Source organism: Bidens hawaiensis, unplaced genomic scaffold, assembly GCF_021521415.1.
Source record: "Bidens hawaiensis isolate Kalapana, Puna unplaced genomic scaffold, B.hawaiensis_p1.1 tig00021497_1, whole genome shotgun sequence".
Classification (NCBI taxonomy): domain Eukaryota; kingdom Viridiplantae; phylum Streptophyta; class Magnoliopsida; order Asterales; family Asteraceae; genus Bidens; species Bidens hawaiensis.
Window position 1 is genome coordinate 154,263 of NW_027493334.1, and position 24,504 is coordinate 178,766.

The following is a 24,504-nucleotide window of genomic DNA, read 5'->3' on the forward strand; positions in this document are numbered from 1 at the left end:
CAGATCATTTAACAAAACATGATAACGATCTCATAACAATAACAACCAATAATGATTCGAGTTCCATACAAGATTCTAAGCGTCTACTTAGATGTACATCAGAAAACAATCAATCACACAGCTCATCACTTCTACACATATTGCACAACATCATGAATGCCTATTATATCACACCAAAAACCATACTCAGTATCATATACTTATTACCAAAAAAACACCTCATGATTGACTAACATACAAAACCGGGACCAAACCAGCCAGTTTACCATCCCTACCCGGCCTCTTTTTCTTCACCTGTCATAGATTTAAAAAATCAAAACAAAATATCAAATACCCATAAAAACAAACTTTGATGAACAAAACTAGGAATGCAAACGAGCCGAGCCAAAGAGTACACTACTCGAGCTAAGTTTGTTAGGCTTTTCTGAAGCTCCAGCTTGAGCTACGCTCGATTCACGCCCATGTGTTCGGGCTCAAGCTCGAGATCGGCGTGGCTCGAGATCGGCGTGGCTCGAGATCGGCGTGGCTCGGCTCAACCCATTAAAACACTTTTAGTTTTTTTTAAACGGGCTTATTGAAAAGTAAATAATATTACAAAACCATGTAATCATATTTGTAGAGCTCGAGCTGGTTGAGCTTCGCTTGTTTATTGTATATTATATAATTTATATATATTAATTATATTTGATATATATTTTTTAATTATAACTTTTATATATAACATAAATATATTGTTTAGTTGTATTTATCATAACTTTATATATAACTATAACTATATATAAATACATAATCACGATATTAAATAAAAACTATATAATAAAAGGCTCGTAAGGATATATTAATTACTTATATCTATATTTATAATTATTTTTTATAATATTTTTATGAAATTTGTATATATAACGTAAATATATTATTAGCTGTTTTTATCATAAATTTATAAATAATAATTATTAAACAAATATATATTTACTATATTAGACAAAATATATAAACAATAGGCTCGTGAGTCTTACGTAGAACCAGCCATCAACTTCGTACTCGATTTCAACCTCTTCTCCAGCAGTTAAGTTCAACTGTAACATAGAAATTCTTATAAGTTACACGTCAAAAAAGGTGTAGTTTAGATAAAAAAAGGGTGTTGACTTAGAGTCAAAGTACCTCATCATCACCACCAGCAGTAAAATCATAGAGTGCTGATCCAGTTTGTACATTCCCTGAAGAAGGCCGTTCTTCTTCATGAGAGTCAAAGCTGCTTGACCCCTGTCCAGCCAAAGGATTCTCAAATGACTCGTATCTTTGGTGAACGGGTGATGAGTATGGAGGTGGCTCTTCTGTGATCTGTATATATAGAAAATAGATAGTCATATAGTTTGACCAGCTAACTTTTAAGGTTCGAGTTAAGTGGTTAATGACACTAACCGCAGAGCCGTAACCCTCATAAGAAGAGGAACCACCAGATGGCTTTTTGTTTCTGCTCGTACCTGACTTCTCCTGAAATTGTGAAGAAAAACCGATCAACACATTTAATTGTAAAACTGGTAATGGGTCCTAACTCGTTTATTAAGATTCTTTCCAAATAAAAAACAAAAATCAACACTTGTTTGCTCAGAAGAGGTTCTATAAGCATACAGTATAGGTGCAACCGGTCAGGCCAGACAGGTAAGGTGGTTTGCCAAAACAAGTGATAATTGATACAGGTCAAAACAGGTTGGGTTGACCTTTTAACACGTTTTGTCCAAAGGTATTGAACTTAAAAAAGAAGTCAAATTCGGTTAGAAGATTAGATTATTTCAGGAATCATCAAACTATAATAAATACATAAATTTTAGAAGATTTTAGGTGTTAAAAACACATATTAAGCAACTAAAACTAAATGGTCCGGTCCGCTCCCATTTTGAATACTTTATAACGACCCATTAAAAAAACATTGAAAACCGACCATAAAACCATTTTCATGGTCTGTTTGGGTGAAACAAACATTTAGTATTCACACATTTAGTTAGAATATAATTAAACCAGGCATCTTGATAGATGATAAAATGATTTGCAATTACATGGATTATAGAATTAGGATTTAGGAGCATCAGCACCACTTACATCATCTAACCAACTTCAATCATTAAAAGAAATATAAATTTTCATGATTTACAAGTTATTACAAGTTACATACCGCAGGTTGTGAAGACCTGTAAGTTGATGGTTTTGAACTGAATAATGAAGGATAATTCATTCCTCCAAAGTGGGACGAAATCGATGTCTCTACTGACCCTACTGAATCTGGAGAAGAAGATCCAGAAGACCTACCATCATCATCCTGCAAGAAGCAAATATACATTTTACATCATCATGCATAATGACAAATCCAGATCTAAAGGCACACTACTTACATCAGCTTCCGCAGTTTCTAAGAGAGTTTTAGCCCACATGTCATCATAACTCATAGAAGGTCTAGATATAATGTTCTCATCATCAACATCAGGTGCGTCAGTACCAGCACCAGCGAGAAACTCGTTAACCTACAAAAACAAAGACCATGTTTATAATTTAAGATCTTCAATAAACCAGACTTAGTTAAATTCAAGTCATGTCATTGGTTCATTGCATAAAAGGTAACTACAACCCGTTTACCTATGAACGGGTCCATTTGGGTTATGTTCTTGGTTTTAAAAAGTGTGTAGGTGAGGCGTAATGCACTTATATTTTAATAACATGGTTTAAGCTAACGATATACTAATAAACGGGCCAAATGTTTAGTTTCATTGATCAATACAAAAGAGATAATTTGATCAAGGCAAGAAAGCTTATTAGTGAGTAACAAACTAGATAACAGCCCACCCTATTCATTGCAGGAGCATTGTTCCACAAACCATCGTCGGCAAGACCTGTTGCCCAAGCATTTACTAGATCATCATCAAGATTGTCAGGCTCCGCAGGTGCTGGTTTAGTAGCCTCGTATATGAGTTCAGATATCCCTGTAGCAACAGCAACATCTCTCATGCCACTTGATGCAGTTATATTATGCCGGTTCCGATAGATCTCAATAAGCTTTGCACTGTTGTACATTGAAAACAACACAACAAGTGAAACAAACAACTGATCAAAAGACCAAATGAAGGTCAACACTCAACAACATTGTTACAACTGTAGTAAGTTAGTCAATAGTGTCAAATAGTAAAGTAAAGGAGCTGAATTGTAATATCTGTATAATTGTAAATGGTGATGTCCGTTATATACAGATTGAGCTAATAAAACAGGGATTAGCTTGAAATTTGGATTTGGATTAACTTCTCTCTAGTTTCCTTCTTACAATTCTAAGCCTAACAAGCTTAGGTCAATGAAGGTCAACAGCATAAGACAGTTACCTTGTGGGCCCAAGAGGTAGATATTTTGATCTTGGAACATAACAGAATAGTGAAACAAGATCGAGAAGCCTCTCATGTGTCTCATAGAGCTTCTTCAGTTCATCATCGGTCCACTCTTTTTGGGCATTATCATGATTACGCATGTCCCTGCCACCACAAGTACAGAAAGTATTAATTACATGATTAAAAGAAACAAATTTGAGGAAAAATAATCACGCGTGCGCACTTTATGAGATCATCTTGTGCACTGTACATGTCATCAAGGACCTTAAGCATCGGACTGAGCAAAGATCCAAGCCCAGTACCACTAGCTCCTTGATCTTCACCATTGCTAATATGCATATCTGAAAACTGGGACTGCACACCACCTTGTGCTAGAGCATGTAAAAACTCATAGATCTGTATTCTGTAAGGCTCACCCGATCTGATTGCCATGGTAGTAAGAGCTTGTGCAGCAATTATACGAACCTGAAATGAAAACATTGATTACAAGAATAACTTTAAAAGCCACGAGTGCTTCTATCTGATGTGGCATTCTATTTGATTGTCTTTTTGGAGGGAAAAGTTTTTAGCCCCTTTTCCACCTAACTCCAATTTCATTTATCCACAAAGATTTGGTTCTTTCTAGCCAACCACAAGTTGGCATGTGTCCCACTCGATATATTCTCTATTTATTTTTTGTTTTTCGTTTGTAATTATCAATATATGATGTGTTCTAAAGTTCTAAATATACCGTTGTGACATGTTTAACATATCTACTTTTCGATGTAAATTTTCATTCAAAACAGAGTTGTGCATGATAATGTACAAGACAGCTAAACACTTATGTGCAAGTCGTTACAGCTGTCACCTAGTTTTGAATGTTATATTATGGCCCCTCAAAAACTTACAACAGGTCACCTCTACTTTTCCATAACTTTTTTAAGCGTGGGTTTAAGTAAACGTCTTGGTTTCGACAACCTCAGTTTAGGGTGCCACGACGTGCGCAGGTTTAATACTAGTATATGAAATAGTAATATACATTGTAGGTACATGAATGAGACATGCATATTATACTAATATATATATACATAATTACATATCATACTCATATATACCTCCCAACTGCCAATGAAAGCACATCTCTGTAGTCGAGTGAGAGCATTAGCTAGAGTAGGGTTGCGAGAACTAGCAGCTGCAACCATTTTATCTGCATCTAACATCATGAGTGCTGTACCAGGAGGGGTTGCTGATTCCCATGCATACTCAGATGCAGCATAATTTGCATTTTCACCAAGGAACCATACCTATAATAAGTATGTTAGAAAAAGACATTACAATACATACTCAGTAATAAATATGTGTTTGAAAGGATATGATGATGATGGTTAGTATTGTACCGCTGCTTGGACTAGTCTCTGTAAAGCTAAAGCCGACTTTGGATCAGATGCGAATACCCTATCGATTGATGTAAGACCGGACATTGAACCAGGTTGTGGAGGTGGTAGATCAAGAACTATCGTAACGGCCTCAAGTGCTGTATGTTTCCCATCTGGACCAGCTCCAACCAAACATGTCTGAAAAAGAAAACATATATATATATATATATATATATGCATCAAGTGTTGGGTTCGTAGGCCTTGTTGGCCCGGTTTATTATATGAAGTCAAAAGAGGAGACGGGTGTGGGCGGTCGGGCCCAAGCCCGGCCCGGTTTAGATTTCTTGCATAATAATTTACTAACCCTAGTTCAGTCTCTATATAAACAACATTATGTACTTGTAATATTGGTCACTCAATAAAGATATACCTAGTTGCCACCCGTGGACGTAGGTCAGTTTAGACCGAACCACGTTAAATCCTCGTGTTCGTTTACTGCTTTCGTGTGTGTGTTCGGTTTCGTGTGTGCGTTTAATCCTAAAAAGTGGTATCTAGAGCTTAGGTTCGGATCACACGAAGAACACGGGAACCAACCTTCCGCCGCCGCCACCCTACTGCGCTAGGGTTCCGCCGTCATCGTTTTTTCGCCGCGAGAAAACCTTGTTGTTGCTGTCGCAACACCGCTAGAGTCTTACCGACTCAGCCGCAGGGAAGAAAGGGGTGATCTCCGGTAGGGTTCCGCCATACCCAGTCGCCGGAGTTGTTCAGGTTCGGTTTTATTTTCGAAAGCATTTAACCACCGTGTACCGTTGTTTAGTTGTGGGTCAGACGCCGGAGTTTTTTGTAAGATATTGATTTTGAGGCAGAAGCTTAATCGATATTTTCTCACTAAGAGCGTGTGCTTGGTAGAGAGAGACGTGACCATGGTTAATTATATTTGTTCAAGTTGCAGCATACCTTTTTTGACCAATAGCCAGATTTGACCAAAATTCTTGATTCTTTTTTGTTTTAAAAGATCAATTTTTGTGTGGGCCAAGTTTTCTCTATTTAGGTTCGAAAGTTTTATCGGGCAGTTTAGCCGAGGCACAAGGACAAGATATTTTTTAACAGTTTCAACGAGTCAAGAACGAGCCAATCAAGATCCTATTTTTGTTGAAGAACAGTTGAAGTCGTTTAAAGAAACGGAGAACCAGTGCCAACCGCGTTTGTCAGGTTTATCGTTTCAGTTTAAAGTTTCGGTTTCTGATTTACAGTTCGTTATTCCGCTGCACGTATAAATAGGTTGATTTTTTAACAGAGTTCAGTAGAACAATCGTTAAGTTCAGGCTCGTGTTGCTGTGTCTGTCTCTGTTTTTTATTCAGTTTTTCGTTTTAGTCATTGTTATGGCAGAAGACGGAAAGTTTTCGATACAGAAGTTTGACGGACAGAAGTTCGGTTGGTGGAAGATGCAGATTGAGGCACTACTTTGTCAGAAAGACTTGGATGTAGTGTTCGAGGATGAAAAACCAGAAAAGTTGTCAGAAGCAGATTGGAAGAAGTTAGACAAGAAAGCTAGGGCTTGTATTACATTGTCGTATGTGGCGTTTAACGTCATGAAAGAAACCACAGCCCGTGGTATGATGGACGCACTATCCAACATGTATGAGAAGCCTTCGGCAGCGAATAAGGTCTATCTTATCAGAGAGCTAGTGACAACTCGAATGAAAGAGGGTGGGTCAGTTACAACTCATATCAATAATCTTAATTCGATCTTGTCCCGCTTAGTGTCAGTTGACATTAAGTTTGATGATGAAGTTCAAGGCCTCTTGTTATTATCCTCTTTGCCCGACAGTTGGTCGCAAACAGTGACTGCAGTTTGTAGTTCGTCTACAAATATTACTTTCGATGGGATTCGAGATCTGATTCTGGGAGAAGATTCAAGACGCAGAAGTTCAGGTGAATCATCAGGCAATATGCTAGTCACAGAAGGTAGAGGTAGGGGAAAACAGCGAGGCAGTGGGAGCAGGAAGAGGAGTCAGTCTAAGACTCGTAAGGATATTGAATGTTGGGGTTGTAAAGAGAAAGGACACTTCAGGAATCAGTGTCCGAATGGTAAGAAAGAGGTGAACGTTACAGAAGACGACACAGATGACGGGGTCAGTAGTGATGAGGCTTTGGTTTGTAGTGTTGAGAGTAGCGTTGATGCTTGGGTGATGGATTCTGGTGCATCGTTTCATGCCACTCACTGTAGTCAAAGGGAATCTCGTGGTTGCTCGTGGCAAAAAAAATGGGTTCGTTGTATATGGTCGATATGTCATCGAAAGGAGTGGATCCAGTTTTGGTGAAAGACAAAATCCGGTTCACAGAATCTCGTGGGCAGAAGAAGGTTCGTTTTGCAAGTAAAAAACCCAGAGCCAAAGTGAAGATTCAGGATGAACGAGCTAGGAAGGTTAAATCAGTTGGGGGACATCGTGACAGTGGGAGCACAGGTCGTGTTTCAGTTACAGTTCCAGGTCGACAGTGGATTAAGAAAACCAGTATTCCAGCTGTAAAAGTCTCTCCAATGAATTACTTGCTGAATATGGAGAGTGTTTGTTCTCAGGTTATCTCAGGATCCGGTAGTTCGTTACAGTGGGAGCCGGTAGGGACAGAGAACGGGTCAGGGGCAGTTTCAGCCATGACTGACGTGTTGGAGCTCCGGGGAGCTTCAACGGGCCTTCAGGTTAATTGATGAGAAGGCGGTGGCAACTAGAAGAAGTTTAATGTTCAGATTACAGAAGTACAATCAGGAGTGCAGACAAGAGTACTCAAGGCCTCCGAGTGGGAGATTGTTGGGTTCGTAGGCCTTGTTGGCCCGGTTTATTATATGAAGTCAAAAGAGGAGACGGGTGTGGGCGGTCGGGCCCAAGCCCGGCCCGGTTTAGATTTCTTGCATAATAATTTACTAACCCTAGTTCAGTCTCTATATAAACAACATTATGTACTTGTAATATTGGTCACTCAATAAAGATATACCTAGTTGCCACCCGTGGACGTAGGTCAGTTTAGATCGAACCACGTTAAATCCTCGTGTTCGTTTACTGCTTTCGTGTGTGTGTTCGGTTTCGTGTGTGCGTTTAATCCTAACATCAAGTATAAGAAAGAATGAGAAGAACAGTTAACATAAAAGTTCAGATTCCACTCAGTGTTACAAAAGTTCCGGATACGACCACTCAAGAAGCCATATTGGATTTCCGCCATTGCTTCATTAGCAACTAATTGTTGGATTAAACCTCCCAAAATACTAAGCATGAATTAGTCATCTTTTCCATCTTGTTTTTAAAATAGTTTTTTTTCAACAAGAAAAGAATATTTCCATTGTTCGAGTAACTGTATCAATGGAATAATGAAACTAGCAATTTAAAAAGTAACTATATAAAAATAATAATCCTGATAATTTCACAAATCTAAAAACATATATAGTGTGGATTCAAAAGTTCCTTCATGTAAACATACGAGAATTAAATTATTATACGAAGGGGATTCTAATTTATTTCAAACAAAGGACATGGGAGCCCTGAGTACTTTTCAGGCAACAAGGTATAAACATTTTATTTTAGAAAAAGCACATTTTACATACATCTTTGTTAAGTTTTCCGTATCAACATTATCTTTTATATAAATACATTGAACACTCTCTCAATTGTTAGTGTCATACTAATACAGAAGAAGTAACACACTGTATTTGGAAGTAATAAAGAAAAACCTACCTTCCATAGTAGTTGCAGTACATCAGCATCAATTTTTCCTGGGACTTTAGTAGCAAATACTCTTGCAATTTCAAGTAGTGTAACTGCCATATCTGGAGTAGCCTATAACAAAGTATAGAACAACAAAAAGGAACAATAAGTACATTAATTAATTAAACAAAACAGGAAATAAGATAGCAGCTTGTACAACAGGTTCAGGTGGCAGTACATTAAAAAAAAACAATTAAGCATGTCCAACCAGAAAATTTAAGATATATGGAAAGCAGCTTAAGTAAAATAAAGGTCAGCACTCATCACATCAAAACATGGAATTCCAAAACGCATCTCTAAAACATTAATACAGAAATAAAAGAGTTATTGGGTATAATAATCAATTACCTTGAAACGAGCATGCAAAGTGAGCAAAATATCATTTAATAAAGCTGCGGACCAAGCAGGATCAGAGAGCTCTGATGCAATCATTGATTCTAATTCAGCAAACGTTTCTTGTGGGCTTTGCATCCATATAAGTGCTTTAATCACCATTGCACGAACATAAACACATTCGCATGCCACAGTTGTACGAACCACCTCCATTAACGAGGCCAATAGACTCGCAACTGTATCCTTGTTACCTGCTCCATCTTACACACAATGAATAACCTAAAGGGAGTGCAAAAGAAGGAAAAAAGAAGTGCAGTAACATATGTATTCTATGTTGGGTTCGTAGGCCTTGTTGGCCCGGTTTATTATATGAAGTCAAAAGAGGAGACGGGTGTGGGCGGTCGGGCCCAAGCCCGGCCCGGTTTAGATTTCTTGCATAATAATTTACTAACCCTAGTTCAGTCTCTATATAAACAACATTATGTACTTGTAATATTTGTCACTCAATAAAGATATACCTAGTTGCCACCCGTGGACGTAGGTCAGTTTAGACCGAACCACGTTAAATCCTCGTGTTCGTTTACTGCTTTCGTGTGTGTGTTCGGTTTCGTGTGTGCGTTTAATCCTAACAAGTGGTATCTAGAGCTTAGGTTCGGATCACACGAAGAACGCGCAGAACCCTCCCGTCGCCACCGCACCAGTAGGTCGATATACGGCAGCAGACAGTTCGTTTTAGGGTTCCGCCGGCAGACAACCGCCGCCGCCGCACTAATTTGTCTCAGCCGCAACCCGCGTGACGGTTGGAATTTGTTCAGGTTCTGTTATTTTTTTTTTAAAGCAATTTATCATACCCGCCGCTAGAGGCAGTGCCATTGAAGTAGATACGGCAGAGATAGCAAACTAGGTTTTGCTGAAAACACAAAAAATAGAAGCAGAAGAAGAAGCACGTGAGCAGTAGTAAATTTGTTAGACTTTGGGCATTCGTACCTTTTTGTTTTGTCAAATAAAAAAGGAATATTGGGCCTTGATATTGGCAGATCTTTTTTTCCTAGTAGCCAATTTAAGTCTAGATCAAATTATATTTTTTGTGTGGGCCGAAAATCTCGTGGGCTTTAACCAGTTTCGATTTGGCGAGAACCAGCGAATCAAGATCCTATTTTCGTTGAAGAACAGTTTCAAGTCAGAAGAAATTTAAAGAAACTTAGAACCAGTGCCAACCGCGTTTGTCAGGTTTATCGTTTCAGTTTAAAGTTTCGGTTTCTGATTTACAGTTCGTATTTCCGCTGCGGTTTAAATAGGTTGATTTTTAACAGAGTTCAGTAGAACAGCCGTTAAGTTCAGGCTCGTGCCATTGCTGTGTCTGTCTCTGTTTTTTATCCAGTTTTTCGTTTTAGTCATTGTTATGGCAGAAGACGGAAAGGTTTCGATACAGAAGTTTGACGGACAGAAGTTCGGTTGGTGGAAGATGCAGATTGAGGCACTACTTTGTCAGAAAGACTTGGATGTAGTGCTTGAGGATGAAAAACCAGAAAAGCTGTCAGAAACAGATTGGAAGAAGTTAGACAAGAAAGCTAGGGCTTGTATTACTTTGTCGTTGTCGGAAGATGTGGCGTTTAACATCATGAAAGAAACCACAGCACGTGCTATGATGGAGGCGCTATCCAACATGTATGAGAAGCCTTCGGCAGCGAATAAAGTCTATCTTATCCGAGAGCTAGTGACAACAAGAATGAAAGAGGGTGGGTCAGTTACAACTCATATCAATAATCTTAATTCGATCTTGTCCCGCTTAGTGTCAGTTGACATTAAGTTTGATGATGAAGTTCAAGGCCTCTTGTTATTATCCTCTTTGCCCGACAGTTGGTCGCAGACAGTGACTGCAGTTTGTAGTTAATCTACAAATATTACTTTCGATGGGATTCGAGATCTGATTCTGGGAGAAGATTCAAGACGCAGAAGTTCAGGTGAATCATCAGGCAATATGCTAGTCACAGAAGGTAGAGGTAGGGGAAAACAGCGAGGCAGTGGGAGCAGGAAGAGGAGTCAGTCTAAGACTCATAAGGATATTGAATGTTGGGGTTGTAAAGAGAAAGGACACTTCAAGAATCAGTGTCCGAATGGTAAGAAAGAGGTGAACGTTACAGAAGACGACACAGATGACGGGGTCAGTAGTGATGAGGCTTTGGTTTGTAGTGTTGAGAGTAACGTTGATGCTTGGGTGATGGATTCTGGTGCATCGTTTCATGCCACTCACTGTAGTGAAACGATGAAGAATCTTAAATTTGGGGATTTTGAAAAGGTTCGACTAGCGAATGATGATATTTTAGAGGTTACGGGTATGGGAGACGTTGATTTGATAACTTCAGCCGGTACTTCTTGGACTTTGAAAGACGTGAGGGTTATTCCAAGTTTGAAGAAACGTTTGATATCAGTTGGGCAGTTGGATGACCAAGGGCACGATGTTAAGTTCGGGAATGGGCAGTGGAAAGTAGTCAAAGGAAATCTCGTTGTTGCTCGTGGCAAGAAAATGGGTTCGTTGTATATGGTCGATATGTCATCGAAAGGAGTGGATCCAGTTTTGGTGAAAGACAAAATCCGGTTCACAGAATCTCGTGGGCAGAAGAAGGTTCGTTTTGCAAGTAACAAACCCAGAGCCAAAGTGAAGATTCAGGATGAACGAGCTAGGAAGGTTAAATCAGTTGGGGGACATCGTGACAGTGGGAGCACAGGTCGTGTTTCAGTTACAGTTCCAGGTCGACAGTGGATTAAGAAAACCAGTATTCCAGCTGTAAAAGTCTCTCCAATGAATTACTTGCTGAATATGGAGAGTGTTTGTTCTCAGGTTATCTCAGGATCCGGTAGTTCGTTACAGTGGGAGCCGGTAGGGACAGAGAACGGGTCAGGGGCAGTTTCAGCCATGACTGACGTGTTGGAGCTCCGGGGAGCTTCAACGGGCCTTCAGGTTAATTGATGAGAAGGCGGTGGCAACTAGAAGAAGTTTAATGTTCAGATTACAGAAGTACAATCAGAAGTGCAGACGAGAGTACTCAAGGCCTCCGAGTGGGAGATTGTTGGGTTCGTAGGCCTTGTTGGCCCGGTTTATTATATGAAGTCAAAAGAGGAGACGGGTGTGGGCGGTCGGGCCCAAGCCCGGCCCGGTTTAGATTTCTTGCATAATAATTTACTAACCCTAGTTCAGTCTCTATATAAACAACATTATGTACTTGTAATATTTGTCACTCAATAAAGATATACCTAGTTGCCACCCGTGGACGTAGGTCAGTTTAGACCGAACCACGTTAAATCCTCGTGTTCGTTTATTGCTTTCGTGTCGTGTTCGGTTTCGTGTGTGCGTTTAATCCTAACATTCTAATGCTTCCTAACATGGATGATGAAACACTAAACTATCCGATAACACTCAGCATGTATGTGGAAATTGGAACTCAAGTCAGTTGCAAATTTTGCACAGCCGGAATATACACAGCATGACCAAAATTGGCCATTCTATATTGCTAAAATAATTATCTAAGTTTTTCAAATAAACAACTTGAGAGGTTGTGACTATTTGAATACTCTCAAGTAACATTCGATTGGTTTGACCCATTTACTTATTTCCATTTCAGCTAGTATAAAGTAGCAGTAACTAATATTCGACCCATTTGACTTATTTACTTTACAGCTAGTTTAACTAGCTGTAAGTAACATTCAACCCGTTGGACCCATTTGACTTATTTCTTTAACAGCTAGTTTAAACTAGTTGTAAGTAGGAAAAATTTCGACCCATTTGAGTTATTTCATTTACAGCAAGTTTAAACTACTTCACCCATTTGACTCGTTATCAAAACAATCCAACACGAATCGACCTGTTTTCACATGAATAGGATCAAATTGCTACCTCTAGTCAAATACATAAGAGCTATGGTACACATATCATAAATACTTAAGATCGGAATCATATCCATTTACCTTCATGTTGAGATTTTCCATCTTCCTGACCATTATTATCGGCAAAAGTATTAACATCTCCTCCTTCATCAATTTCATGCACCCCCAAAGAAAAAGCAGCAGCACGACTTTTACCCATCTCCTGCACAACTCTGGCAGCTGCATGAAGTACCGGCCGGGAAAAACTACGAAAAGAACTCTCTAATCTGCAACAATTTAACAGGAAAATGTAGAAGTTTTTTACACGTATAATTAAAAACACAAGACATTCTTGTTATTTTAAGAATTACACTCTGGCAGTACATGTAGTTAATGAAAAAAAGAGAAGACCCACAAACCAAAATCAATATCATCTAGATATGAAAACACGAGAATGGGCTAAAATCCAAACATAGCATAACTTCCCCCCCCAAAAAAAGTGAATGTTGCTACTAAATAATTAACATATGTATAGAGATAAAATTCTAGTATTTTTATGATAAACAATAACTATTTCAGTTGTAGACTGGACTAATAAACTAGCTTAGAACAAGCCAATAATACATACATACATAAATATAAAATATAAATACACACAAACACACATAAAAATAAAAGTGTTTCAGGTCAACCAATCCCGTACCAAAATTACCTATTCAGTCCCATTACCCGCCCCACCTCTAGGAACTCAAAAAATATGTATAATTATATTAAATAAGCACTCAAACCTTCTCATGACAAGTTTAATAAGGAGCTGTGGACGTCTCGTCTTGGAAGATTTATCCTTGTCCTTCACAGAAGGTGCTTCAGGAGCCTTAAGAACTTCTCTCGTTAGTTTATACCAGCCAAGAGCTCGTTCTTCAGTCCTGTTGGCAAAACATTATTGAAAACCAAAAAGGCTTAATAAACCATAAGAAAAAAAAGAAAAGACTGCAAATTACAAGTCAAAATGGATAGATTTTCTACAAGTCACATCTACCCCAAACATGTTTCTAATAACTTTATTTCTACTATGAGTAATTTGTGTGTTAGAATTGTTTATGAAATTACAGTAGTTCAATAGTAATCTAACTTTTCTGAAAAACAGCATGCAAGATTAAATGCAAATAAATACATGTTGAGAGATAATTTACCCAATTAACTTTAGCCGTACATGAACCAAATGCTCAGTGAACCATTCGTAAACCATACGGCACAAAGTTCATTTATGTTCGTTTATTCAATGAACGAACAAGAACATAAGTTGTTATTCGTTTAGTTAAACGAATGAACATCAACACATGTCCGCTCATCCAATTAAGTTTGTGAGCGTTCATTTACGTTTGTTCATCTAATGTTTATACCAATTCGTTTATTAACGTTCGTTTGTTTAGGCTTGTAAAGTTTGTTTCTTTACATTCGTTTATATATGCATTTGAATTTCTTAGGCCTATTACAATTCAGTCTAGTTTATGTTCATTCACCTATCTTCAGTTATGTTTGCTCGTTCGCGTTCGTGAACCGTTTGTTTATAATATTAACGAACAAACATAAACGACCACGAACACGTCCAATTTCTTATGGAACGAACATGTACAAGAAAACCCTGTTATGTTAATTGTCCGTGTTCGATCGCTTGTTCAGTTAAAGGTAACAAACAAACACGAATATGCCCCGTTTGTGTTCGTTCGGTTAGTTTACAAGCCTAGATTGACTTGTATCCTTTTGCTACACCCGTTAAAAACAAAAAGCAAACTGAATCGACCCATTATACTATATATAAATGAAAACCTAATGCTACAGTATCATGGCATAACTGTAATTTCCTTTGTTTTTCTTAGCATTTTTCGTGCGTGTATATGGGTTACAGACTTGACTTTTCCACCTGCTTTGAACACCATCAGGGAATTACTACAGTATATTTTTATGTTATCCTACTTTAGCCCTTTTTGATATAAAAAAATTAATGTTTGGCCCCTGATGTGTTGATTTAAGGGCATTTAAAAAAAATAAGTGGTATTATGCTCATAGTAAACTTTTCTGAATTTTTTTAAGGAATTAAATTTGAGTTTTCATAGTAAACTTTTCTGAATTTTGTTTGACTTTAGTTTCAGATGATTTTTATGCTCACCACAACTAAGATTTATAGTTACTAGTTATGCCGAATTCGAGTTATTAGGAAGTAATACATTGATGCATGGACACTAAAACCATTATAAACAATAAACGCCCAGGCTATTTATATTTGAATTGATTTGTTAGTAGTTTGGCATTTCGTATGATGTTAAACACTATAAAAACAAGGATAGGCATGATCAAATGTTACCACGCGCCGCGAAGCGTGTGACTAAACACTAGTTTAAAAAAATGGGTCGAAATGACGGCAATATAAAAAAGTACCTGTTAGCGGTTTCAGATTTCCCCAATACACAAAGAATAGCCTCAAAACAAACTCTGTCACTGGGATCAAGGAGGAGTTGATACAACAAAGATGTAAACTGGTTTTTAATGTCTGGCCTTTCTATAAAAAAATTAATAAAAGAAAAACATTTCAGATCTAGATAAACAGTTACTTTTCAAGAGTAAGCAATAAAAGGATAACGCTTACCATCCAGTGGCTTAGCTCTAGATATTGAATGACACAATCTGGCCAAAGCAACTCTAGCAAGCACATCATGTAAGTGCAAAACATCCTGCAAAGCTCCTAATTCATATAAGATCCACAAATTAGTGGTGAAATTATTAATGATGATACTAATGACAGATGAGCAAAATATTCAACTTACCACCAGGCTGGGCGAGCTTCCCTGCAATTCAATAAAGAAAAGGAAGATTTAAATACTTATTAATGTTCAATTAGGCTTAATCATTATTGCAGACTTCTCATAGAAACTAAATCTATTTAACGAGTAGAATTCAAATATGAGAAAGTTATGTTTTAGTAAACATGATCATCTTATTACTGATATCAATATAAGCAAATAATATTATGAACATGCTTTTCAGCCACATACAAAAACATAAAGCATGCACAGTAAAAACATGATCACTTAGAAGACTTAGAAGTTTTGTTTATCGATACATCATGTTTAATTTGATTAAATCAAAGATATATGCTTCAAAGAAAAGAAAGAAAGTCACTGAAATAGTCAAAACTTCATGGTTTTAAGTTTTAACCTTTTGATATATTAACATTACCTAAAGCCATTGCAACAGCATAAGGATCTTTTGTAGCTAGCTCAGATATGATCTCCAAAGAATGTCTAACAGCCACAGGATCAGAAAATGAAACTCTGCAATTGATAATGAGATTAATTTAGAGTAAAATCATTTTATTAGCATTAATAGAAAGATGCAAGTAATCATCAAATGGAACTTTTAATACCCATAACTCAAATCAATAACTTTCAAAATGTTTTGACTCTTCGAACTGTTATTCAGGTTAATGCATAGCAAGTATTGAGGTGGTTTTGACAACCTATATTGTACATTAATCATAATAAAACCATGTATTATTTTACATAAAGGCCACTAGAAATAGAAAGCAATCCCTGAAGTTTCCAGAAAATTGCCTGAACCCTACAGTTTCTGGTGTGATGGCTTATTTTCGTGGGAATAAGGTTTGAACCAAACATTACCATTTAAAAGAAGAGACAGTAAAACTAGTTTTCACAATTCAGACTTCAGACGGTCCGCATAAAAAATTAACAAAATAAAGCATGACATTGATTAAACTAATAATCATTTATCATAAGTGCCAAAAGAACGATAACTGAAGCATAAAGCTAATTATAAATGTTAAAGAGGCCAAGTAGTTACTGATGACATCAAATATTATAGAGTAGAAAAAACGAACTAACCCCTGAACAGCACGATGGAGAAATATAGGATTTCCTGGATCCAAAGGAAGTCTTCTCAATGCACTTATGGCACCGTATTGGAGATTACTTCGAATTATAGACTGATATTTTAAATTAAATTAATAAGGATAACATAAAGAGCATTAACTCATCAAATGCTGAAAAAGTAGAAAAACTGCAATTATCCAAGATTACCTCTTTATCACCACCCTTTGCCCCAAATATGCCTTTCTTACGCTTATCAGGTGTATCAGCAACCTAATCAACAACATAAAAAAGCAACAAAACATGATTCACAATCTATTGCTACTTTGCAAGTCCCTAAAAAACAAATAGGAGCAATATTTAAACTAAAAAAATCAAGAATAACGTGTAGGTGTTTATGTGGCAAACCTTATCAAGAATACCAAATACAATTTCGTACAGTTTTTGCAAAATCTCAGGACTATTAGACGCATATGTAAGAGCCTTCAGTGCTTGAAGCCTTCGTGCATGAACTTCAAAAGAAAAAAAAACCCATTAAATTAATATCATTACAAAAAAGCACATATATAAGTGAAAAGTGAATTGTATGATCATCACTTGAAGAAAGCAATTACTTGTTATTATGCTAACCATATTAGTAGAGAAAATGGCTTTCAGAAGAAAGCGTAGAGCCTAACAGTTTTGGCTAATGGTTACTAGTACAATGAGAAAATTTCATGATATAAAACTTGAGTTGACTAGCAATAAGTTATGTCAATTCAAGATTTATTTCTTATTTGTTATGTTTTAAGATAAAAAGGGTTCGCAGCTGAAGTCAAAAAAGGTCCCTGAATAAACCTGCAACTTATTTCAATTGATGGTACAAAATTCTATAAAAATGTATATCACGCTCCATCCCTAAATTTAGAAAATAACCACACCAACTATATCATTGGTAAGATATTGAATGTAGAAACATTTAAACAAGTTAATAATCAACAACATCTCATAAATAATGAAATGCCAGTCATGCTAATCATATTCAAGGGTACTAAGTTTTTGTATTACTTAGAAACTGAGTTAATCAATGGCAACTTAAAGAACAAGTTACTTTAGTCTTATCAGAAAATAGCAATCAATTACATAAAATAATAAAAAAGAACACTAAGCAGGATATTATTCATAGTTCATAAGGTGAAATTTGCAGCAAGCATATGTGAATGACTCAACGGCATGATTAATTACACAATTATAGTGGCATGCATTTCCAAATGAGGATTGACACAAGCTATAAAGTGGATAATTATAGCATAGAAATTTCTTCCCTTCGGTTTACAAAAAGCAAAAAAGATTAGACGGCCTGCCACCACAAATTAGAGACCTCCATGTGGACCAAGAGCACCATCATTAGATGATAAATCCATTGCAATATGCCAGCATAAAAATTGACCACCAATTTTAGTTTGCTTATTAACCTGATAACTTCAAAGAAACTTATTTCTAAATCCCGATTTCAGCAATTAGCCATTGCGTTGTAATATGATCATGAATTCCTTAAAGTATTTTCCATACCATTAGGGTTTTCTTCTTTTATACATCTGACTCTTAGCAACTCCTATGTCCAGCTAGTGAATATCAAAAAACTATAATTTTCCTTGACACAGAAATTTGATCAGATCCTAGTTGTGCTTAGTGCATAGAGCCAAATATTAGAATCACAATCAAACTAATCAGGTACCTCAAAGATTGCTTTCTAAACTTAAAAGCCACAAAAATATAACCAATAAATGGAATCTGAAGGATATAAAATATAAAATACTTAAAACTAACACCACATTGCAAACTAAAATAGATAATCACTTGCATTCAGGATCAGGATTTACAGCCTCTGTAGAAAGACGATCTAGTATTCGAGGTACAACATCTGCTCGAGTGACCCCACCAACAGCATCAACTTCAGCTAAAGAGTCCCAGTTTGGTGTGGGAATCCCGCCACCTGGAGTTAAACCTTGTGCTCCAGTATCAGGCAATATTCTTGCTAAGTAATAATAAACATACCGTAGAATAGTCCTATCTTCACATTGCTGACCAAGCTACAAAATAAAACATATAAGAAGACAAAAAAATAATAAGTGCAATTGCACTTTTAACTAATCAGCAACCAAACCCAAGCCAAAGTTTTTTATAACATAGAAAGGGCGTAGCGTTAATTGTAATTATGAATACCCTTACCATTTGTTACTCATCAACAATCATCCAAATTCCAAATGTTTGTATTTTAGAAAAGTAAAGCTTATGCAAGCAAGTTCATACCATAAGAAGAGAAGGTGCAAGAGATGGATCAACAGAGTTGTACACAGCAAGTTTCGGGAACACATGATGCACCAACTGTCTCTGTGACTTTTTCTGCAAATGCCATGCAATAACCACTATTTAGTGGCTACCAAATGTAATATAGACTTTCAACAGTTATTCAAGTTTAGGCAAGAAACCCATACTTGGTCAGATGAAGCAGCTAATTCATGAATACTCCTTGCAAGTTGTGCATAAGAAACCGGCTACACAAAATAACTTAAAAAGCATCAGCCAAAATAAAATAACTTCAAACTGTAAATCTAACCATATACTTAACTCTAACATAGAAAGAGCACACTGGAATCAACTCAGTTAACCTAAAACTCTACTTAATTAATAATAACTCCAAACTATTATTTATCTCTCATAAAATTGCAACGATTTTCATACTGTGATGCCTCACATCACTAGATATATGATGAACAACAACAAACTATAATCAGCTCAGGGGCTGGTTGGCAACCTCTGCACCAGTAAGTGCCGTAAGAGGTATGAGTGGTTAAGAGACTCCGAGCCAGTAAGTCTGAAATCTGAATCAGTATCAAGTACCCCAATTTGATGGTGAAGGAGGTGGTGCGTGAGTGGCAGATTGAGGCTTATGAACACATGTGAAGGGAAAAATGGGTAAAACTTTCATTCAGCATCATTTTAAAGCTTAATGTGTAAGAGGTTTGTTGACCGATTCAGAGTTGTCATTCTGGTGAACCAAGCACATTTAATGTGATTGATTCATAGGTAGCCTCTCAATGGAATCATTAAGAGGCTACCAAACAGTCAACCTAAAATTCTGCTTAGTTAATCCTATTTCTAAACTACTAGTTATGTCTCATAAACATTGCAACAATTTCTATACTGTGATGCCTCACATCACAAGATATAGGATGAACAAGAGCAACCTAAATCAGCTCAGATAACCTAAAATTCTGCTTAACTAATCATAATTCCAAATTATTAATTATCTCTCAAAAACATTGCAACAATTTCCATACTGTGATGCCTCACATCACTAGATATAAGAACAAACTATAATCAGCTCAGTTAACCTAAAATTATGCTTAATAAATCACAATTCCAAATGATTAATTGCAACAATTTCCATGCTGTAATGCCTCACATCACTAGCAATTCATTGTAATAGCTAAACATTTAAACAATAATATCCTGCTTTAAAGTAACAAATCAACATAATATAATACAAATACAGTTATACAGAAGTTTACCTTCTTCTTACTATGCTTATGAGGTATCCGAACAGCGGCACGTGCAGCGGAAACCGCATCACTCTGGATCTGCATCAACGTGGACCGCTTAGACTTCCGGTCAGTAGTGGCGGTGGTCGTAACCGGCTTACTAAACGGACTGGCGGCTCGAGCCGGCTTGGCAGTTGAAGGCTGAGATGACGTGGAAGAAGGCGGAGGCGCTGATGTAGGATCGGAACTGCTGAGATCCATCAGCGATGTTCCGGAAGAGTCCTGATCAGATCAAGTATTAGTAATTGAATTAATAGATCATCAAGGTAATAGTAGAGATTGAAGGTCTTACTGCCATGAGAATTGAGTATCAACTCAACAGAATGAATGAATGAATGAGAAGAATTCGGTTAATTCGATTGACTCGGAATCGAATCCGATCTCGTTTCGCTGTCTTCCGTCCGGTGAGTTTTGCTATACGATATGGGCTCCAAATGAGACTCATGTGAGCCTAATAATATCGTTGGGCCAGAGCAAGATTGTTCACGAGTCGAGCCAAGGAGGTTTCGAGCTCGGGCTTGAAATTAAACAAGGCATCCAGGCTAAGGCTTTAGCTTGATTTTGAAGCTAAACGAGATTTAAATCGAGCCAACGAGCCGAGCCATGATCGAGCCGAGCCTAGGTCGAGCCGAGCTTGATTACAAAAATGAGCGAACTCAACTCAGAATGTTTCAAATCAAGTTTTTTTAGCTAGTTATATTCGAGATTTTATCGAGCGAGCCACGAGACCGAGATTCGAGCCTCGAGCTTTTTGAACAGCCCAAGGCCAGAGTAACGGGTACTACCGGGTCGGGTTCGGGTTTGAACAGATTTTGATATAAACAGGTGGAACCGGATAGGCTTTTTCGAATATGAAAGGGTTTGAACAGAGTGTGGGTCCCACAGGGACTAATACCTTACCGAGTCTTTTTTGTGTTTATTATTAAGATTCTTTTTCGATAAGTGTCAAAATTGGGATAGTGTTATTACTTCAAATTCAAAAAAATCATCTTATTTTAAAAAAGGAATCACATGGTATTTTTCTTTTTATATACTTCTTATGTATGTGAATATGAATTTGGCTTCCTTTTTCCCCATAATCAATATTCTCAATTACGATCAACATCTTCTCGAGCCCTTACTGAACAAATATATTTCTATGAAAAAAAATAGAACATATTGCAGAAGTCTTTGTTAGGGCTTTTCAGGCGACTATATGGTTGTTCAAAGACTCTTTCATACATTATGTTAGGTATCAAGGAAAATCAATTCTTGCATCAAAAAGGACGTTTTATTTTATGAGGGTTTCGGGTCAAGTACAAAGTGTAAGGTCAAAACCTGGTATTTTGCTCACCTCTATTACCAACAGGATGTAGAAATACTTGCTTAAAACTCGCACATTATACAAAGACACGACACAAAACAATTGATATTGGTTGGCTCGTTACACTATTATAAAAATCGGAAGCTATTGCTTAACTATAGTACGTGAAAGAAAACCTACGCACCGCGGTGGGCCTTCGGTACCAAATTAAAAGGTTGGTTTAACATGTTAAAACTTGTGGGGTTGTTTGTGCAACTCAGTGAAACTTGAGAGTTACTATATTAAAAAGTTGTAAGGTTAATTGTGTAACTTAGTAAAAGTTGTGAAATACCATACGTAAATAGGTTTGTGAGTTTAATTATGTAATTAATGGACTTCATAAGTTCGTTTGATGCATGGACATTAAAATTAATTTAAATCATATGCAAGATACATGATGACATTTTTGTCTTTTTTAACGTCTCATTTTGTTGATCTTTGGCTAAAATAAGAGCTTTCAACCTTTTTTTCAGCCATTTCCTCTTGGGGGTGTTTGGCCTAGCTTATTTTTTTGTGCTTATACTTATATCTTTTTGAAGCTTATAGCTTATTTTATATATTTTGATAAGCTCTTTTTAAATGTTTGGATTAGCTTATATTCTACAAGTTGATAATCTCTTTTTAAGTGTTTGTGTTAGCTTTTTTTATTTAGCTTATGTTAGTAAAATGACCAAAAGGGGCATGGTTATATATTATCATATATCTTATATTTTATATGTATCTACTTTGTTTATATGTGTTATACCATCATTTTTTGATACATTTATATCAACGAAGACGTAAAACTTCTACAAAAATACATTAATATTCAACAAACATTCGACTTGGTTTGGTTAGATCTCCGGTAATCATATCTCTAACTGCACTCATGTATAAATCATCTATTTTACGTTGTGTACTTGTGCCTTCATCTATTTCATTAATGTCATTGGATTCTCGACTATCAACACCAGTATTTGGAGTGTAAGATTCTTGTTGCACCTTGTTAAATCCTTTATCATATGTATCTTTTTTTCTAATATAATTATGAATTGCCATAGATGCTAGCACGATCTTCACTTGTGTCTCGTAGGTGTAATTGACATGCATATGTTGTAATATCTCCCATCTAGCCTTCCATACTCCAAAAGTTCGTTCAATGACATTTCTTAATGATGAATGATGGTAGTTAAATATCTCTTTATGTCCTCTAGGAGCACGACTAGCAACCGTTTTTCCACGACGAAAATCTGGTATATGATAACGAATGTTGGTTCCTTTATATGGAGCAAGATAACCTCTAGTATTTGGATATCCAGCATCAACAACGTAATATTTCTCTATAAGGAATAAAATAAATAGTATTATTTATATAAATAGTTAAACAAAACTTAAGGTTTAAGCAAACATGGAAAGGTACTAACCACCTATTGAACGTGAAAAAATAACTTCGGGCATACGCAATGCTTCATTGAAAATTCTAGTATCACGTGTTGTTCCCTCCCATCCAGCCCATGCAAACGTAAAACACATGTTAAAATCACATGCCGCCATTATGTTTTGCGTCGCGTATCCTTTTCTACCAATATATTTTGGTTGCTCGTGTTCTCGAACAGATGCCCTCACATGTATCCCATCGATAGCTCCAATGCAATCCTACATAGAGAAACATATATGGTTCATTATTTCAAGGTATACTTTAAATATGTAACATATGATATGGACTACCTTGAACATCGGGTAATAACAAGAATTTAAAATTTGTGATGGTACTTCTTCATTGTAATTTGCGCTAGGCTTTATAATGTTTGCACTTAACTTAAGTACCGCGTTTAAATCAAGTCCATGTGCTAAAGTCATCAAGAAAATCCCAACTGACTCGTAAATAGAAATATTGTGTGTTTGTTTCAACCCGTAATGCGTTGAAAGATCCGAACATAACATTTTTAATGCCGGTACGTGAAGCCTAAAAACTTCATAACAACGTCTCTGATGACCATTAAGTATTTCTTGAATAAAGACATTGCCTGTGCGGGAAGATGTGTGACAAAGCATACGTGGATTATTCAATTTATGACTGATTATTATCCATTCAATGGCTAAACCACATAATAAGAGCCAATTTTTCTCTTCATCCGCCTCGTGTTCTTCATCTATATCATAATTGGTTTCATCACTATCGGTATCCATTCTATTAAGAAACACACATATAGATAAACACAACTAAGATTAAAATAAGACTAAACATGCAATTCAATAATAAATGAGAAGTCATTTTTCTAATAGAAATTATAACCACTAAGGAAACACATAATTTTATAAGCCTAAAAACATAATCACTTATCCATTAAATATTTTAAAAACTCCATCTTTGCACATCACTTGTTGGAACCATGAAGTTTTCACGAGCTTGCTTTTTCAAGAAAATGTCTAGTGCGTGATTATAATTCTTTGAACCTTCTTCAAAACCAGGAAATGTTAACACAATTTCAATGCACTCTTTTGTGGAAGGTGACGGGTTTTGCGGTGGATACGATTGTGAGCTTCTCGATGATAGTGCTTGCATAACAGTAGAAAATCTTTCCTCAAATGCAGAAGTTATTGAATTCATTCTCTTAGTTGAACGAAAAGAGGCAACATTCTTAGTCTTCTTCCTTTTGGTTGAACTATTTTCGGAGAAAATAGGTTCTTGGTCATCGTTGGACACATTTATCTCGTCACTATCACCTTTCCCTTCAATCAACTCTTCATCTTTATCGATCATGTTCTCAAACTCATAAGGAGTCTTAGTGTTATCTCCAACTGCAACACAATCTCGAAATAAAGGCTCGCAATACATCTTATACATCTCTAAATTTTGCCCTCTTAGCTTGGCAAGGTCCTTATCTCCCTGTACAAATAAAAGTCTATAATATGTAAGCTAAAAAATATTTTATATACTACATTTTACCAAAACTGATTTTAATGAGCTATAGAAAAAAACTAAACTAAGTAAAATATTACCTTTATTTTTTCATCCCACCATTCATATGATGC

General features: G+C 36.6%; 1 protein-coding gene across 1 annotated transcript; it reads right to left on the reverse strand.

Annotated features, from left to right (window-relative positions):
* Positions 1-25: 25 nt before the first annotated feature.
* LOC143563544 (uncharacterized) lies at positions 26-20,565 on the reverse strand. The gene is made up of 27 exons (XM_077051061.1): positions 20,440-20,565; positions 20,118-20,369; positions 19,041-19,100; positions 18,856-18,948; positions 18,407-18,635; positions 16,972-17,075; positions 16,774-16,836; positions 16,579-16,679; positions 15,917-16,011; positions 15,505-15,525; positions 15,327-15,422; positions 15,119-15,239; positions 13,468-13,605; positions 12,782-12,966; positions 8,831-9,066; positions 8,453-8,554; positions 4,745-4,921; positions 4,463-4,651; positions 3,592-3,833; positions 3,366-3,512; positions 2,839-3,055; positions 2,391-2,519; positions 2,174-2,317; positions 1,423-1,494; positions 1,162-1,341; positions 1,017-1,076; positions 26-294 (listed from the first exon to the last, which is right to left on the reverse strand). Exons 1-27 carry the CDS (start codon positions 20,443-20,445, stop codon positions 220-222), a joined length of 3,534 nt encoding a protein of 1,177 aa, XP_076907176.1. The 5' UTR covers positions 20,446-20,565; the 3' UTR covers positions 26-219.
* Between the last annotated feature and the right edge of the window lie 3,939 nt (positions 20,566-24,504).